The sequence below is a fragment of the Dipteris shenzhenensis genome, chromosome 16 (genome assembly GCF_047967505.1).
Source record: "Dipteris shenzhenensis isolate YYH24624 ecotype China chromosome 16, Dip_SZ_1.0, whole genome shotgun sequence".
Taxonomy (NCBI): domain Eukaryota; kingdom Viridiplantae; phylum Streptophyta; class Polypodiopsida; order Gleicheniales; family Dipteridaceae; genus Dipteris; species Dipteris shenzhenensis.
In genome coordinates, this window is record NC_141611.1 from 25,339,353 (window position 1) to 25,357,957 (window position 18,605).

The 18,605-nt window shown below is 46.6% G+C and overlaps 1 protein-coding gene across 1 annotated transcript in view; it reads left to right on the plus strand.

The window, feature by feature from the left end:
• The window catches only part of RUS3 (root UVB sensitive protein (Protein of unknown function, DUF647)), a 114,209-nt gene that overhangs the window by 57,702 nt on the left and 37,902 nt on the right, over window positions 1–18,605 (plus strand). Inside the window, exons 8-10 of the mRNA XM_087387361.1 lie at window positions 11,210–11,293; window positions 11,462–11,544; window positions 11,701–11,830. Coding sequence (XP_087243487.1) covers window positions 11,210–11,293; window positions 11,462–11,544; window positions 11,701–11,830 — 297 coding nt within the window. The remainder of the gene's footprint in view (window positions 1–11,209; window positions 11,294–11,461; window positions 11,545–11,700; window positions 11,831–18,605) is intronic.

The following is an 18,605-nucleotide window of genomic DNA, read 5'->3' on the forward strand; positions in this document are numbered from 1 at the left end:
AACCAATGCAACAAATTAACCACAAATTCATATTTTGGTGCATTAAATTTTACTAGATGGTACACAAAGACATGATAATCATCTAAAGTACGCCTTGCCATTTTATTTGATATGTAACATGACCCTATTTGGACTTGTAAATCAAAAGATACAAGGATGTGAAAATGTCCTCTTTTGGGCCAAAACAGGGAGCACGTTAACGCGCTTCTTGTTTTGGGCCAAAAGAGGACATTTTCACATCCCTGTATTTTTACAAGATGTCAACATATGATTTTTTTAGCCCAAAAGATGAGTTTTTAACATCCCTACATCTTTTTATTGTCAAATATAAATAGCATAATGTTACATATCAAATCAAATGACAAGGCATGATTTAGATCAATATCATGCCTTTTTGCACCATCTAAAAAAATTGTGTGCATCAGAATATGAATTTTGTGAAATTCTGTCCAATTTTTTGCACTAAGTTTAAAGCAAGGTTCATAATGGGACGCGAGAAGACACTGTCTATTTTGGTTAAAAAAAACCAAAATTTAAAATCCTCTACCTTTTAATTGCACTCTGGGGATCACTCTTCATAAACCCATAAAGCATGTGCAAGCAAGCATGTATTAAAAATTACCCCTATTCTTGCAATTTACATTTTGTCATGTAAATGGTTGAACCCATGTATGTGTTTACATTTTAAAATGTCTACATATGTAAATTACATTAAGTTGCTATTTTATAAATCCCCTCATGCACACAAACAACATGTAAGTCCCCCCACTAAAGAATATCCCTCAATGCACAAAAGTGGTATGTTACATGTTTATGAGTGACCCCCCAGGATAATTGCCAAATCCAAATGGGGTCATGTTACAATAGTCCTTAACTTTAGACTACGCAATTTCAAGAAATGTGACACATAACTACTCTTTTGAATACTTTATACTTCAAGCAATTATTTTATAAAAAACTTAGATTCTTTCTTTGCTTGCTTGATTTTCCAATCACTTCAACTAATTGTCGCTCGCTTTTTTGGGCTTTCTCGCTTTTTCTCACTCGCTCTATTGACTGCCTCCTTTCAGGACAGCATTGGATTTATTTTGCTTGCGGCGGGGGTGCAGATAAATTGGCGTAAATCCAATGGCTTTTGGATCAGTGATGAGGACACTCGAGTTTGGGGGCTTGACATAGGATTCACTTGGGTTCAGAGGGGTGTGCCTGTCAGGTATTTAGGCTGCCAGGTCAGCTTGGATATTTATGTCACGCAGCAGTTCCCGTGTTGGAGAGCATCAGGAGGAAGCTCCTTTTTTGGAGCTCAGCCAAGCTGGATCTTGCCTCTAGAGTTGTGGTGGTCAACCAGGTCCTCTTGGCCATGGCCTGGTTTGTTTGTTCATGCTGGTGCCGTTCTAGGGACTGCATCACTCAGCTCAGGATATTATTGATTCAGATTTACAGTGCAGAGCTTTACTATGCAAGATGTTGGTGCGGGGACTTATGCCAGGGGAGGAACCGTGGAAGGCCTTTCTTATTAGCAGCATACAGAGGTGCACACCTTCTTTAGGAGGAGACTGGATGAGTAGTATTAGGTGGATCTTCACCATAGCACACCTTAGATCACCTTCGTCCCTTCTCATGGTTGCCATTCTGAAAGCTTGGGCCAGTTTTAGGAGCACTCTTTGGAGGATTCCTCCTTCCTCTCATGAAAAGATTGATAGGCAACCGATCATGTGGAATGACAGTATTTTAGATGATCATCGTAGACCACTTGGTGCCTCACTTTACATGCAGTGGTCCAGGTGGGAGAGGGGACCTGCATCATCTTTGGGGTCTTGGAAAGCTTTCCGCAGGCTTCCAGAGGAGACCAAATCTCAGTTGACAGGACATCTCAGAGGGAGTGCAAGGAGGATCTTGCAGATTGAGGCAGCCCTTCCAGAGGATTGGGTAGACACAGATGATATGCCACTCACTTGCTCCACTTGGGCAGGTACTTTTACGAGAGGCAATGTTCCGTTGCCATACGGCTCCATATGCTATCTTCAACTAGAGCTTGCAAGTCGTACGAGTGCAATTCACAACCTTCAGCCAGCCCATGAGCGTCGTACCTCCTCCCGAATTGTTCCCTCTTTTCGTTGACCAGCCAGTGATTTCTCTTCTAGAGCCCCCCCAACCATGCATATAGCCCCCGCATGGCCCAAACCCCAAATTCACTGGGAGAACTTTGCACACCCACATCCCATGGCCCTGCCCACTTAGTTTTCTAGGGTCTTGCCCACATGCAAGAAAACACCGGTAGAAGTTCCAATTGAGTGAGGGAGTCTGTGATAACCCCTCGAGCCAAAAAGAGCCAAAACTCAACGGGCAGATCTCTGTCAACCATCCTGGGGTCAGGTCTAGGAGTCAGAAGAGCTGAAAAGGGCTGAGCCGTCCTGACTCTGCTCCTGGAATAGATGAGAGGGAGAGGAAGAATCTGCGACGAGGTGTCTGTCCGCGTGGGTGACTGATACTCTCGCTCGATCTCATCTGCTAGGATCTCCCAATCCTCACGCTTGTCTGGGTATTGAGCAAAATCTGTGACCGCACTCGCAAAAGATCTGGATAAACCAGGAGTGAAAAGCTGCGAGGACGAGGCTGTACTGGGAGGGGTGTCTAAAAGGACGCTCCGCATATCAACAAAGGATGGTACTGTGCGACGGGGCTGTGAAAGGGATCTCGAAGGAACCTCGTACAGGCGCATGAGATCTTGGGACGGGCTCTCGCTCTGACCTGTGTCGTAAAATACCACTCTCTCAATGGACTGCTGGGGAGAGGCATCCATCACAGTATCTGCACTGAGCAGTCTCCTGTTGAATAACTGTCTCCGTAACCAATATCTGAACCTCCGGGGTAGTAGTGTCTAGAGTCATCAAATCCTGAGCTAAAGTCTCCTACACAGTGTGAAGACCTGCCTGTGGATGGTCCTCCGCATCTCGCCTTTCTTGGGTCTCGTGCACATGTGTCTCGACTCCCTGAGCTACCGCCTCCTACACAGTGTCAAGACCTGCCTGCGGATGGTCCTTTGCATCTCCCCTTTCAGGAGTCTCCTACACATGTGTCTCGACTCCTTGAGCTACCGTCTCCTGCACAGTGTCAAGACCTGCCTATGGATGATCCTCTGCATCTCCCCTTTCCGGGGTCTCCTGCACATGTGTCTCAACTCTCTGCCATCTATGAGCTCGTACCTAGGGCTGCTCGTACTGCTGGCTTTCTCTCTGTCTCCGTCTCCTCCGAGCTCTCCGTGAAAGCTGTTCCACTGGAGGCACCTCCAGGTCCTCTGAGTCCACTGGAGGCTCCCCCAGAGGAGTCTCTTCTCGTTCTGCTGAATGAGTCGAAGCAGGCTCAGAGAACGTTGAAGGTTGAACTGTAGGGTCTGGGTCACTCGTAGGATGAGAAGGATCCGGAGTCTCTGATCGAGGCCGACGACTGGGGCAATCCCTAATAAAATGACCTCTCTTCCGACAGAAAAGACACTGATCAGGAAGCCCCTCGTACAAAACCCTCTGCTGCATCTGGACCCCATCTCACGTGGAGTACGAAATCAAAGTAGGCAAAGGTCGAGGAGGGGGGAACTCTGAAGTGAGTCTGACTCTCGTAACACCTGTACCAGCAAGTGACTGAGCATAGGAAAGTCTAGCACCTGATGGGATGACTGTACCTGCCACGCTAGCCATATGCTCCACAGCTCTGCGACAAGAGCTGACCTCATCTGAAAGTCCAGGGAAAAGCATCCAAAAAGAGACCTGACGCGGTCCCGGGAAAGTAGTACTGAAGTGCTTTCGCCAAGGCCACAAATGGATGACTCTCCTTTGAAACTGAATCGGTGAGCTCATAAGTACTCTTTGAGCCTGCTTTGCAGACTGAAGGCCAAAAGAAAAGTACCCTCTGCCAAGCAATCGGAAAACTGTAACTGAGACACCCAATGAGGCCATGCTGGTGTACACCCAATCACGTAACTGTTGGCCTCGACCGGGTAGAAAGCCAATGATGTGCGTCAAACGAAAACCCTCCTCTGCTACCTCAATCATCTGCACAATGTCAGGAGGAAAAGAAACTGTGACTTCGATCTCCTCAGGTTCGGCGATGGGAGTGGCATTAGTGTCCTCCATTGTCTCAGCTTGTGCTGTCCTAAGGGGAGGAGCTACCTCTGCTGAAAATGTGTAGTAGTTTTTGAGCTTGGAGTACTAGGTTTTGAGTTTTTGTAGCATGGCTTGTATGAGTTACTCTTGGATTGTACTTTGTCTCATAGGCCCACGAGGCCTCCAAAGGCAGCAATACATATTTCTTTCTTTCTCTCTTGTCCAATCTCTCCCTCTCCTTTTTCTCTCTTTTCCAGTCGCTCCCTCCTGCTCTACTATGCCTCCCCCCCCCTCTCTCTACTATGACTTCGCCTCTGCCTCCTCCCTGCTGCTCCAACTGCAACCCCTCGTGGGCACCCTGCTCTCCCTGTTTGCAGCCACACCACCTGTCAGGGGCACCCCGCCCTCCTCGGTTGCAGCTGCATCCACATGTCGGGCTGCTGCTGCAGCCCCCCGCATTGCCTACGTGTCGCGCCCCTCCGTCTGGCTTGCTAGGCACTCTCTCCCGCCCGACTTGCTTGGCATGCCCCTCTTGCCCGGCCCGCTTGCACACACCCTGCCCAGCCTACTTGCATGCCCCTCCCGACCAGCCTTCCCTCTTGCTTGACCCTCTTGCACACTTGGTCCGGCCCGCTTGCACAGCTCCCGTCCAGCCTTCTGGGCACACCCCCTCCCTTGGCTCCCTTGGGACTATTGGATACCCCGCCTCCGGACAACCTCCCTTGGCTCCCTTGGGCCTACTGGATACACTTCCTCCCTTGGGCCTACTGGATACCCCACCTCCAGACAACCTCTCCACATTACCTGTCCTACAACCCACCCACCCCCCACCCTCTCTAACTCTCATTGCCCAATACCTCTCTAACAGCCCCCCTTCCCTAGCTGAACTAATTTGAAGAGTTCCAGGGGGGGCTGTCCAATAGGATCTTCACTATGAGCTACTCTTCAGCTTAGAGCCCTCCTTGAAAACACAGGCAATATGTTGGGAAAGATTCGACATGGGAAAAGGGGATAAAGACGAGGACAATGAAAAAGAGAAGCACATGAAAGACGACAAAAGTCACCAGAAGCAATTGACGCTTGAAGATGTAAACAGACGCCTCAGCCGTAGTGTACTTGGAGTGGATAGCATAGTTGTACACAAGACCTCCACCTCAGCAGCACCCACCTCGATTACATCTTCGACATGAGATCAGGTATCGACCTCTTCTCCGGCAAACACAGACTTGCCACCAGATTCATCACTCATGTTGCCACACCACTAGAGGCAACATGCACAGGTCCACTCTACTCTTCTTCTTTCTCTCAGCTCTCCCTCTTAGTTAGCCAGCCCTCCTGCCTTCGATTGGTATCACCTCCTTCCTACCTCAATCATCCTCATATAGCTTACTTAATCACCTTCGACTATCCTGGTTGATCCCTCTACATTCATATCTCATCCCTTTTAGTTTTAGATATCTCGGGGACTGGAGTTTCCACGAGCCAATCTGCCGGATGCTTGGGAGTCTCTCCTCATTGAGGTGCACAATATTCGAGCCCACGAGGTGTAGCTGATCCGATTCTCTTAGGATCAAACTTGTGTCATACAGGAGCAGGCCTGGGTTATATAGGAGCAGGCTGGGCTCATTCAGGGCTCTAGCAAGACATTTTCCAGCTCCAGAAGGTCGTCGCCACCCTACGTACAGCCCTAGGCAGTACACTAGTAGTGGAGCACCAGATTGCTAGCATGCAATCTGTAATTGAGGAGACATCCAAATGGGTGGATGTGGCCAAGCAGGAACCGGCAAAGGCAACCGTCGCAGCCACCCTCATGGAGCAGCACAACGGAGGGCTAGTAAAGCCCTCATCATTAGAGTTCGTGGTATCACTCGCACAACAGCAGCAACATCGATTGATGATGCGATTACATTTGTTTGGGGGGTGAAGAGCATGTGATTGAGAGGGCTTGGCAAGTGGGGAGGACCCCAACTGTGAGCAGCCCCTCATCATACGATTCCGTGATGCTCAGGCTGGACTAATCGCATTGCATCATAGACCGGCCCTCGTCGATCTCCATGGATGAGGATTTGACACCTTTGCAAGTTGAGGAGATGTGTATCTTGATGCAGATGCAGCAGCGGGATCTGGCCCGCAAAGAGGGGAATTGGATGGTGGTACGAGATGGGAGACTCCTCACCGGGCCTCTTAGAGTACCCGCCCCTCTTCCACCTAAGGGGGTGGGGTCTATGAGACTCAGGATACGAAGACCCTGTCCTGCACTATTTGGAACTGTAATGGTACCTTATGGTCACAACCAGGGAACTTCTCGGAGTCATTCACAGGTCGAGACGTAGTCTTTTTTATAGACACATACCAGAGCCCAAAGCGCCCCCTACCAGTTGTTAGTGGGTACACTTGGGAGACTGCTTATAGAGACGAGACGAGGGCTATAGGCAGGGTACAAGGTTCGGGAGGAGTTGCAGTACTTTACAGATCATCCCTTTTCAGAGCGATCTTGGTAGAGAGGAGAGACATTCATTCCAGATTTCATTGGATCCAGATCCGACGTATGGATAGCCAAGATTTGCTCATTGCAGTGTGCTACATCCACCTGAGATGTCCCACTTTGCCCGAGATATCTGCCGGAATGACACCAAGACGATGCCTTATGCAGCCCTATATCCATACATTGTGGATTTATCGAGCTGTGGAGAAGTCTTCTTGTTGGGGACTTCATCACGAGGATGGGGGTATGTTTGATGCCTCTCCTTTCAGAGATGATGCTATCACAGTGACTTAGATGACGCAGGTATGTCACGAGTCTCAGCTGATAGGCGAGTCCCGATCACATCTTATGGGCATGCACTGCTGGATCTGGGGAGGATGCATGACCTTGTTATCTACAATGGTCTCAACAGATAGCCCTCTTTAGGTTGCACCACCTCCAGTGCGGGCATCATCACGCTTGAGGTTCACATAATCGGACAAAGACATCTCAAGTTTGATGGCCTCAGGTAGGGCCTTATATGAACACAAGGAATTTGCCACATCTCATCAAAAGTGGCTTGCTGCTCACCACTAACTCTCTATTGCGTAGTAGGTGCTGCCATCTGATGCACTGGTTGCGTCGGGCTATATGTGCTCACTGCCGGAACGATAGGTGCATGAACCCCTGACTGGGTCTCTCTGCCAAATGCATCTCCCGAAATGATGGCATGCCAAAGGGTTGAGAAGAGGACTGACCTCTCGCCCAGGGTTGTGGGTTGCCATATAAACCAAAACCAGCTCCAGGCATACTCGGTGGTGCGGTGAAAGGAGCACTAGCCGGATGCATACCAAGGGGTCAACCCAAAAGAGATGGCTCGGCCTGCATGGATGCAACAAATTGAGAGCCAAAAGATGGCCTGACATCATGCAAGAAGGTGCTCTACGGCATAGAGAATGCATCATCCTAGTCCAAATAATCCCCATGGTGGGGTACATGCAACGGTCCAGAAGACTGGTGCTCATAGGCATGGCGGGCATCTGCTATAAAACCGCTGTGTGGAGCAGAAAACACATCTCGACTATCTGAGTGGTGGGTGCTTTTCGTCAGATGGGACTAGAATTCAGCGAGTAGCTTACCACAACCATGGCTATGCAGGATACGGCTCTTGCCCAGATGGGACGGCAGCTTGAGCAGCAGATTGGCCAAGCCATGCAAGACAAGGGCAAGCAGCCTGCACCCTAGCACGGGATTGGAGCATAGAAGCAAGGGTATCCAAAAACTGTCTGCGCTTCTTGCGCTTCTCAAGATGCAGGAGAGAGGCTGAGTTGTAGGGATCTCTGTACCACCAGTGGATGCACCCACTGTGGAGGGCAATTGCTCATGCTGAGCAGCCTCGTCACTATCATGCAATGTATCCTAAGGGGCACGCTTGGGTGCCATGGTGGCTGTCCGGGCGATAAAAGCTCGTATGCAGGCAAGGAAATGAAGTGGACTTAGAGAAGGAGACAGCAAAACCTTGCTGTAATGAGCACCTGATATAGTGTGTAGAACCACAAAAAGGCCGATGGAGAGGCTCGGGAGAAAGATCGATGAAGAGGCTTTAAAACGGAGCCCAAAAAGCTTTAAAATGGGGCCAAAATGACTCCAAACAGGGCTGTGAGAGGAGGTTGGAAAATTGTACTTTTTTTAAACTTTAAAAAAAAAAAAGGGAGAGGGGGTCCCTAAGTCACCTAGGATAGTTAGGACTTGGACCTAAGACTCCTAGGACTGCTAAGACACTTAGGACATTGAGTTGGTTGAACCTAACCTAACCTCCACTTGGACTAACCCTAGTTAGCTTAACCCCACTAACCTAACCAACCCAACTAACTAAACCTAACAGACTTACTAACTAAACCTAACCAAACGACTAACCTAGAGTGAGCCTAACCTTAGGAATTAGAGACTAAGGTCTATAGCTTTGGAACGGTGACGGTGCACGACGGACTGTGATGAACGGCGGCCGCTTGGTTCTTCGCAAGCTTTACTCCTGGTTCTAGGTCATGAATGGTTTGATCCTGGTTCTTGGCAAGTTTCGGAGCAGCGGCCTGCTAGCTGACACTAATGTTCGGGCTGCTAACTGAGGACTTTATATCATGGGTATTGAGCGTGGCTGGTTTCTGGTGTCCTTGTACCGCTGATGGGTGAAAATATGAGAAGTCAAAAGCACACAACTAAGCACTCAAAGACCGGACCCACACTTAGGGTAATACAAACACCCACTCAGTTGAGATCACTTCATCACAAAACTCCATATGATAGATACACTTAGGAAGGTCTTCTTCATCAAGAAGCCTCACAAGCATCCACTCTTCATCTACCACATGCAAAAGCAGAGACCAATAATCGCGATGAACCAGGAATAGCACAACCTCTATGTGAAAACCATTTGAAAAAAACACTAAGTACCTCTGGCCTAAGCTCAAGAGATAAAATCATAATTCATTTTTAAACTGCATCAAGGAACGGGAACCATACGTGATCACAGCTACTCCCGTGGCTAGTGGCATTGCCAACCAAGTAACCTGGCTTTTAGATTAGGACCTCACTCCAGCCAGCGTACAACTCCTGCAGCACTCTCAACGCCGTCCCTAAACCTTAAAAAAACAGTGCCTATACCCACCAGCCTTCAGCGCAGCAGCTCGTCAAAAGGCCCACTAGCGCACACAGTTTCGTCCATCCAGAATGGCTCCCTCTCTCTTCAGCTCTGAAACTCCTGCGTATGTACAGCCCACACACCTCACACCCCCCTACTCAGCAACTAAGCTCTCCGCTCATGATCTGTATATCAGTCATAGGCAGTCCTTTCGTCGACACCAGCTTTCACCTCTCCTCAGCCAGCCAAAAGCTTTTTGCTCATCCGCTTCCCCTTCCTTCTCTTTCCTGTGACTGTCCTTTTCATGATGATTATCAAGCTCTCTTCCAGGACTCTCCAGCAGCCGCCATTCCATGTACCTTGCCAGCTCATCGATCCAAAAGCACCATGGTACTCTTCACGCAGCCACCTTGCATGCACATGCCAATCTTTCCAGAAATTCCAGCCACATCACCAATTCCACTTTACCACTCTCCAATTCCTTTCCCCCGAATTGTACACCAAGACAATTAATGCCCAAAACCCCAACCTTAGGCACACTTCTTGCAATCTAAAGTGTGAAACAATATTTACAACTTTCCTCCCATCACTGCCTTAGCCTTTAATAGCAGATTGTCCTGGTCCAAGGCATTCGAAACGGCAGCTGGCGGGTCGAGCAAGCTGGATGTGTGAATGACTTGCTGGCTCTATTGTCCGTTGGCACTGGCGTCAATGAGGCCTGTGAACTACACGGGCTTATTAAGAGACGAAGCTTCCTCTAATTCGTAAGGGAAGGCACTTCGTCAGGTCATGTATTCCATTATCAAGTGGAGCTTCACGAGCATTAGCTTGTTCACAAACACACCCCTGCAGCTGAGCATGACGAGCAGAAATCTGCAAGATACGGTGGATAGCTGTACTCCTTGATTGCAGAAAGGTCTTTGCACCATTCTTCAATCCACTGCAATGGATTTGACATTGTGAAGGAAGAGCTAGGGAGTACAAAGCCCAAGGAACCTCGCTCTGATACCAATGCAATGAAGGAGACAAGGGGGCAGATTGGTAGGGAGAGAGAGGAAGAGGGAGAAGAAGAGAGGTGTGTGGAAAGGGGGAAGAGGGAGAGGAAAAGAGATGTTGGGAGAGAAGGGAGAAGGAAAGAGAGAGATTGTGAGAAACAGTGTAGGCAGCATGTAGGAGGGAGGAGAAGGGAGTAGATAGGATTAGATGCCACATCAAAAAGTGTACAATAGGGGGTGGATGGGGACTTATATAGTCCCTCCACATTTTCCACCTAAAAGGCCTCTAAATTGGCCCATTTTCTCCTTCATTACACATTCCTTCTCCCCCCTCGTCACTCTCACTTCTGTCAATTCTATCCACTTCCCTTAGTCTGCCCCAGCCTCTTTTCTACAGCATGCCCCTCTTCTGAAGACTCTTATAAACTTTCTTTCTTTCTTTCCTTCTTCCTCTACCCATTTCCTCACTTCTCATTCCTTCTCCCCCCTCGTCACTCTCACTTCTGTCAATTCTATCCACTTCCCCTAGTCTGCCCTGGCCCCTTTTCTATAGCTTGGGCAAGCGACATTCCTTTGTCCTTTCCTCATTTATTAACTGTGGGTATGGTCTAAAACAGGCCTAAATCCAAAATACTTTTTGGAGCAAAGCTGGATATGGTTATTAAAAAGAAACTAGACCTCTAATGATTTCCTGCCCTTAGGGAAGATGTTTAATACTATTAAAAGCTGTGTTTATTTTCTTAGACAATGAAAAGATCAGGTGACGAAGTCACCATGAAGAAGAAGGCTTTCTGTAAGCCACCTGTTGAGGTTGTGTATTTTTTGTCCTTGATTTTGGGTATGCTTGTATGCGGAGGAAACATAGTTTCTTTATTAAAAAGTACTAGTCGAGCTTCTTGAAGAAGCAGGTATTGAAGTTGGCTGATGTGTGTACATTTTCCTTGGATGATGTAATTTGGGGCATTAAACACTCTGAGAAAACGCTGACATGGTCAGCTTGTTTTTGTGGCAGGGATGCTGTTGGATCTCATTTCGCCCCTGTTCCCGAAATTGTTTGTCACATTACTCTGTATTGGCAGTGTCGCACGTTCAGTGAGTAAGGATGCAATGATAAATGTTTGCATTTTGTTGTTTTGTTTTGTCATGTCATTAGCAATTCTTGTTCTGACAATTGTAGATACTGGCAAGTAAAGGGCTTGGATTGGCAACATTATTGCTAGGTCTTTATGGTCTACATAATGTCACCAAAATCCATGTTTTGCAGCTGGTGTTGCAAGTGGAGCAACAAGGGCGGCTTTAACTCAACATTTTTCTTTACAGCAAAATGCTGCAGATATTTCTGCAAAGGTACCTAACAAGACCTTGCTTGTGCAAAAACTGGGTTACTTCTGTTGAAAAGAAGGACCAAGTGACAGAATGCAACTTGGATAACGCTGTGAGTTTGTCTGCGAGTTTTTATACCAGATGACTCCAGAGTGATGTTGGGGACTTTTAATGTGGCAGGAGGGTACTCAGGAAACAGCAGCAACATTAATTGGGATGCTTTTGGGCATGGTTCTTGCTAAGTTGACAGGCGGGCATACGGGAACCATTTGGATATGTTTTCTGGCGCTTACTGGATTCCATATGTTTGGTAGGTGTTTCTATTCCAATGGTGCAAGTGACCTCTGCATTACTTGATGTCAACTAACCTTCTTCAAGTATTCACAGCCAAGGAATGGTTTTGGTTTTGAAACATTAACAATAACAGGCTTGAGATGCTTATAAGATTGAAAGTCGATTTCATCATGAAACTTTCTGAAGTGTCTTAAGCCAAGATAGAGTGCTCACATATATGGTTGTTAGGTGGGAAAGTAAAGGTTTTTATTGTAAGGTGGAAAGCAATGACAAAGCAAAAGCTAGAAATTAAGCCAAAGAAAATGCTAAACCATATTGCATGCAGAAGAAAGGTACACCTTTTGTGTGGAGGGTGTTGTAATTTGGGCATAAATAGTCATCTTGGACAGTCACACATGTTGCTTTCCCCGTAGAGAAAGAATTGCCTATTAGAAACTTTGAAAGACAATAGATATCAACTATCCGTGAGTTGCCGACCAAAAGCAAGGCGCTAGCTGCTGTGCCTCCTGCTAGCTCAGTGCCTAGTATCGTGGAAGTATCGTGGAGGGCTATACAATCCAAGTGGATTCCTTAATCCAATGCCAAAGGTACCTGTAGGTCATGCCTTGTAAAAGTGACTTGCCCCACAGTACCCTGCTGTTAAGTAGCTCCCAGGATATAGATGATATTATGCTAGATATTAAGGAGGGTAGCTGTAGGCTGTACCTATTGTTGTACCCCCCCTCCCTCGTGCCCCCCCCCCCCCCCCCCTCTTCCCCAGGGAAAAAAAAAAGGAACTGCAGTGTGCTACCCTGTTGTTTCAGGTGGTGATGCTGGTGACCGTCTCTTACATGCTATCCTTGGGCAAAGCTCAGGGCTCTACTGGGATGGCAGGATGAGTCCTGAATGTCTAGCAAATGACATCCTGCCATCTATCTATCCTAAGCAGGAGAGACCATTCCAGTGGGAAAAACATGTCACCCTTCTGTCAACCATGTTGCCATGCCCTAGATGAAAACCAGTCGCATCATCCGCATTTTGGCCACAATCCTTAAGGAGCACTTCCATATCCTTTGTGCAGCATGATAGTCCACAAGTAGTGGCGATCGTCTCGAAGTCCCCTCCCGCACAGCAATGGCAAAATACTCTAGCCAGTCTCTCACTCTGCTGTGAAGGAATTCAAGGCGAGGCATCCAATTGGGATCATTTGCCAATGCGGGTCGTTTAGGAGAAGAAAAGAACCTGTTGTGTACTCTAAATGCCCAATTTAGGATGGCCGAAACCACACGTGAAGACCCCATTGCACCTCTTTCAGTGGCCTGCCCTCCCGCAACCATAAGCGCCATTGAGGGTGCTCCTCTCTTTACGGTTTGGGGTCAATGATATAGCTACATCCTAGAAGACCAACCACTCTGATCCTTTGCCACTTAGACTAGTTGGGCTGAAATCAAACTAGGTGCGGCGATGCTGGAACGGCTGGGCACGGTATCTTGAGAGAAGCTTTAGAGTGCAGAGGCAAGAGCTTGGACTTCTGAAAATTCACATGAAGACCAGCAGCTAAACTATAAAGAGAGAGAGCATGCATCAAAGAAGAGAGATCCTGCTGCGCATTTTGAGGAGTAAAAAAGGAATCATCAGCATATGCCTAAGCAATCATAATACCACTCCTTGGAATTTCTAATCCATGAAGCATGTCCATGGTAACCAAATGATCCATATATTGCAACATAGGATTGGTGGCAATGGCATAAAGCAAGGCACTAAGTGGACAGCCCTGCCGAACCAAACACCGAAGGGTCCAAGCTTCAGAAGATCCCTAGACAGTATACAAGCCGCCTGATTGTCACTATAAAGCCAATAAATAATATGCTGCAACTTTTGACCAAAACCCAATGCTCGCCTAGTCTGAGCAATAAAATCCCATTGGATTGTGTCAAAAGCCTTGGCAATATCAACCTGCAGTAATAAAACATCTTGCTCAGTATATTTGGCATATTCTATGCTAACATATGCATTAGCAATATTATCTGTAATATGCCGGCGAGGAACAAAACCATACTGAGCAGGATGAAGGCCATTATGCAGATATCCTAATAACAGGCATAAGAGTGATGGGCCTCCAATCAGCCAAGGAGTCACATATTTGCTTTTTAGGAAGCAATTTGACAATGCCCTTTTTCTATGAATGTGGCAAGTGCTGATTTTCCCAAGCAGAATTGATCATGCATAAGAGGGGCAGCTTAAGAATATCCGTGTATGCAAGAAAGAACTCAATAGTGAGACCGTCCCATCTTGGAGATTTCCATCTACCACATGATTTCAGCTCTTGCTGAAATAACCTCTTGAGAAGGAAGATCTGCCATGCCAAACTGTGTGGAGAAATGAGCAACACATGCTGCAGCAAGTTGTGCCCGAGAGGAAGTCCAAATCCCATGAGGCATTAGAGTACGACATATATTTGAAGATTGCCTCTTGGAATGTAAACTTTTAAAAAATTCCTTAGATGAGCAACTTTATCCAGGAAAGCTTTTTGCCTCGCACAGGTTTCCCATTTAGATACTTTCCTGAGATCATTACTTTGCAAGCGAAATCTAGCCTGGCAGATCAAGTCATTTTCTTCCCTGGAGAGAGGCGTGGAATGACTCAGCTCAGTTATTGATTGACAATTTTGTTTTGCTCGAGCCACATTTGCTCTCAAAATTTTCAGGTAATTTTTACCATAATCCCTGATAATAGATTGCATTCTGGCAACAAAAGCAGTCCAGGCATAGTCTAAGTCAATGAGACTTTGACGAGAAAGAGGCTGACCCGATCATAGACCAAATCCTTGTAGGCTCATGGTGCAAGTAATTGTTGTTCACGATAAGCATCCTTCTGTGTGACAGGCGATCATCTGGCATGTCATGGAAAGAAATCCTCAACCACAGAGGGGCATGATCTGAATGCACAAAAGTGTAATCCACCCACATTTTTGTGGTCAAAATGTCACAATGCTGTGGATTGATCCTGTACCAACGATCCAGGCGTGCCCGATACGAGGAAATTGCATTATGCTGAAAAGTGAGGCCTGGCAAAGAAAGCTGAGTTTCTTTCCAAAGACCAACTAGTCGAAGCTAAAGCAAAAGCTGAGACCAATGATCCCGTTCATAGGCCAACATATGTGTCTTACCAAATGTATTATCTCCTGGCTGAGGCGCATTATTAAAATCACCACAAATGAAAGCATAATGATGCCAGGGATAGCTCTGCATATCCTCCCATATGAGACCTCTACCACGAGGCGGGGCAGGTATCAGCAGCTACATGGGAGAGACACTTTGGGTGGGTAGAGACCAACAAAAGCTGCGGAATAGAACTGGTCGAATAGAAACGGAAAGGAGACATCAGCGTCAATTTACAGACGGACACTGAGGGCGTCGTAGGACTGATGAAAATGGAGAAGCTTAAAGCAGTTTGAGCAGGAAGAGATATCGAATCGATCAGCAAACCAAAGAGTGGACGATAAGCAAGGCGTGCAGGAAATATCGTTGGTGTGGGAGACGTAGACTGTTGACAAAGCTCTCCATCGGCATCTCCTTGTATCTCCACACACACACTTTTTTTTTTTTGTGAAACCAGTAACTATATTATTAACTTGAGATCAATGTACATGATATTAGACTCCAAAAGAGAGCCTAATGGAAGAACTCAAAAACAGTCAGAAAACACTTCAAGGCTAGTCGCATCCAAGTCCCTCACAGCATAGCTATCATGTAAAGATTGCTTGAGGGACATTCTGAAGAAAACATATGCCTGAGGAAACTGTTGTCCCATCCTAGAGTGCAATCTTTGTGTCCAAATAGTCCAGAGTACCCAAAAGCGAGTCCAGTGAAAGAAAAGGAGGAATGGAGACATCTGGGATGAGAAGCATCCAAACATCCAGAATAGTTTCCCAAATCTGATAGAGGGAAACCGAAGCCGCAGCAAGTGAGAAACATGAGTGATCAATAACCGAGAGTGCGGACAAGACCATAACAAATGGGGAACTGTCTCACAGTGGTAAGAACAACGGGGGCAGGAAGAGGAAGCAATGTGACGTGCTGCCAATTTCACCCCAATGGAAAAAGCTCCCACTATACATCTCCAAAAGAAAAGCCTCTGTTTCAATGGCAATTTGGCTTTCCAAATTTTCTTGAGTCGTGATTGCCACCAAGATAGAGGCCTATCCAAATTCCAAAGATTGTTGGCATGCTTATCAATCCATGGCGGTGGAAGAAGAAATCTGTAAACCATCGAGGAGGCCAGATTATGCATTGAAAGCGAACAGGTAGCAGGGGATAAGGAAGTCAGATTCCAGTCCAGCAATCTGTCCTGTACAAACACAGTGTACAAACACAGTGGAGGCACAGGAACAAATGGCTGCAACATAGTTGTAAGTATTCTCCAAATGGGCCGATGATGCAAACCCAAGGGGAATGTCCTGCAAGCTTGTGGGAATGAAAGCACATAACCATGTTGATCCACAACATCTCCGATAAATCTTATGCCCAGTTTCATAAGATTATATGCTTTGATAGGCGCGTGTAAAGCAAGAGGCGATTCAAATACCTTGCTCCAATGCATGGGACGTCATGTTTCCACACATAGCTGCTAACATAATAGCCCATGGCTGTTTTTGCTGAAAAAAATCATCAATCATAGTGCTCTTTCTTGCCAGCATATGAAACTGAAGTTTGAGAATATTCAGGCCTCCATGAGTCTTAGGAGAGCAAACAGCCTGCATGGGAAGAAGTCGCAATGCCTTTTTGTGAGATTTGCTTTTCCAAAATATCTCCATAGCCTGGGACATATATGAAGCCAAATGCTTAAAAGACTAGGGAAGAAGAGGCAAATAAAATTGCACGTATGCCATAATGATAGACTGGATTATCCGAAGTCGAACATGTAGAGGCCAAGTGGAAAAATGCCAGTATTCTAGCTTCTTGTTGATCTTTTGAAGCACCCATTTGAGCTGTTGTTGAGGGGTAATATTCCAGCAATGGGATATCGTAGATGCCTCACAAGAGTGTGGGAAGGGAGGATGTGGCCAGGCCAGAGAAGTGCATGCCAATCAACTTCTTTCAATGCTAAAAGATTGGATTTCTGAAAGTTAATATGCAGTCCAGCAGCTATGCCAAAATCATTCAGAGTATGCATCAAGTGAGAGAGATCAGTTTGAGAATTCCTGGGCATGAAATATGAATCATCAGCATATGCCTATGCCAGAAACGGTTGTGCCCCTGGAATTTGCAAGCCATGAAGCTGCCCTGTAGTTGTAAGATGGTCCATATGCAACAATAATGGATGAGTAGCAATGGCATATAGTAGCGAACTAAGAGGGCAACCTTGTCTCACTGAGCGGGTCATAGTCCATGCTCTTGACAACCCACCACCAAGCAAACACTGCGCAGTGGCATGAGAATAGAGCCAGTAAATAATGTGGACTAGCCGAGGGCCAAATCCCAATTTGTGCTTTGGAGGAGCAGCCCTTATCTAAAAGGGGTTTCATGCGAGCTCGGATTTGCCACTTCGAAGATCATTTTGATGAATGATGTGAACCGCATAAGCACAGGAATCTTGTTCAGAGGAGGTAAGTTGCCTATGAGAGCTGATTAAATCCATTTGTTGCTTGTGAGATTGAGCCCATTTCAGCTTAAGCCTGAGGGTTCCCATGTAACTCCGTCCATAATCTTGAATGACAGCCTGCAAACGATGGGCAAGACTGATCCAGGCGAAATCCATGTCCTCCTGAGCATGTGAAAGGAGGGGATGGACAGCCACTCTCACCATGTTTTAAAACTGTTGATGCAGCAAATAAGCACCATTAACATGGAGTAGGCGACGACCCAAAAAAGGCATATCATCTGTCAGACGTGCTAAAGATAATGTCAAGCATACTGGGAAGTGATCAGATAATAATCAACCCATAGTGCACATGTGAATCTAGCATACTGCTGAGCATGCAACAAATACCATCTGTCAAGTCGAGCCCAGTAATGAGTAAAGGCATTGTGATGGTATGTGTAACCCATATCTCTATCCCCTGTTGAGAGCCATAAATCTTCTGCATGCAAGAAAGAAAGCATATCTTCCCAATGTCGAAGCTCAGTGGGGATCATGTGAGAACGATGAGTGGTGTTGTCTTGGGTGGCTGGCGAGTTGTTAAAGTCTCCACACAAAAAGGCATTGGACAGCCAAGGATATTGTTTGAGGGAGGCCCACATTCGAGCTCTTGTTGCAGATGTTTGAGAGGCATAAATAGATGCTATTTCATAAAGCTCAGCCTGACAGATGCATTTGATCACCATCCATCGACCCTGGGGGTCATTGTAAGCAACTGTGGGCTGCATATCATGTTTCACCAGCATGCATACCCCCGAAAAGTTCATTGTACCAGCATAAAAGATGTCATAACCAGCATAATGGCCTTGCTGGCCAGCCAAGAAGTGTTGGTTGTGTTCTTGTAAAGAAATTACATCAGGGTGCATTTTATGTACATAGTGCCAAAAAAGTCTCCACTTATTGACATTGCAAAGACCTTGAACGTTGTATGAAATGCAAGTAATTAAAGTAGACATAGAAAGTATGTACAGCCGAGCCAAAAAGCATAGTGAAGGTGTAAGTTGTCAGGCCTCAGCCATGACATCGACATCCACTTGGCCTCCTGGATCAGTAGCTCTATGATCCTCATCATTATCACATACAGGGATGCCTCTCTTGAGCACATCAACCCACAATTGAGAAGTGAGGCTATCAGCAGGGGTAGAGGCCTAACCAGGGGTGGAAGTAGAGGC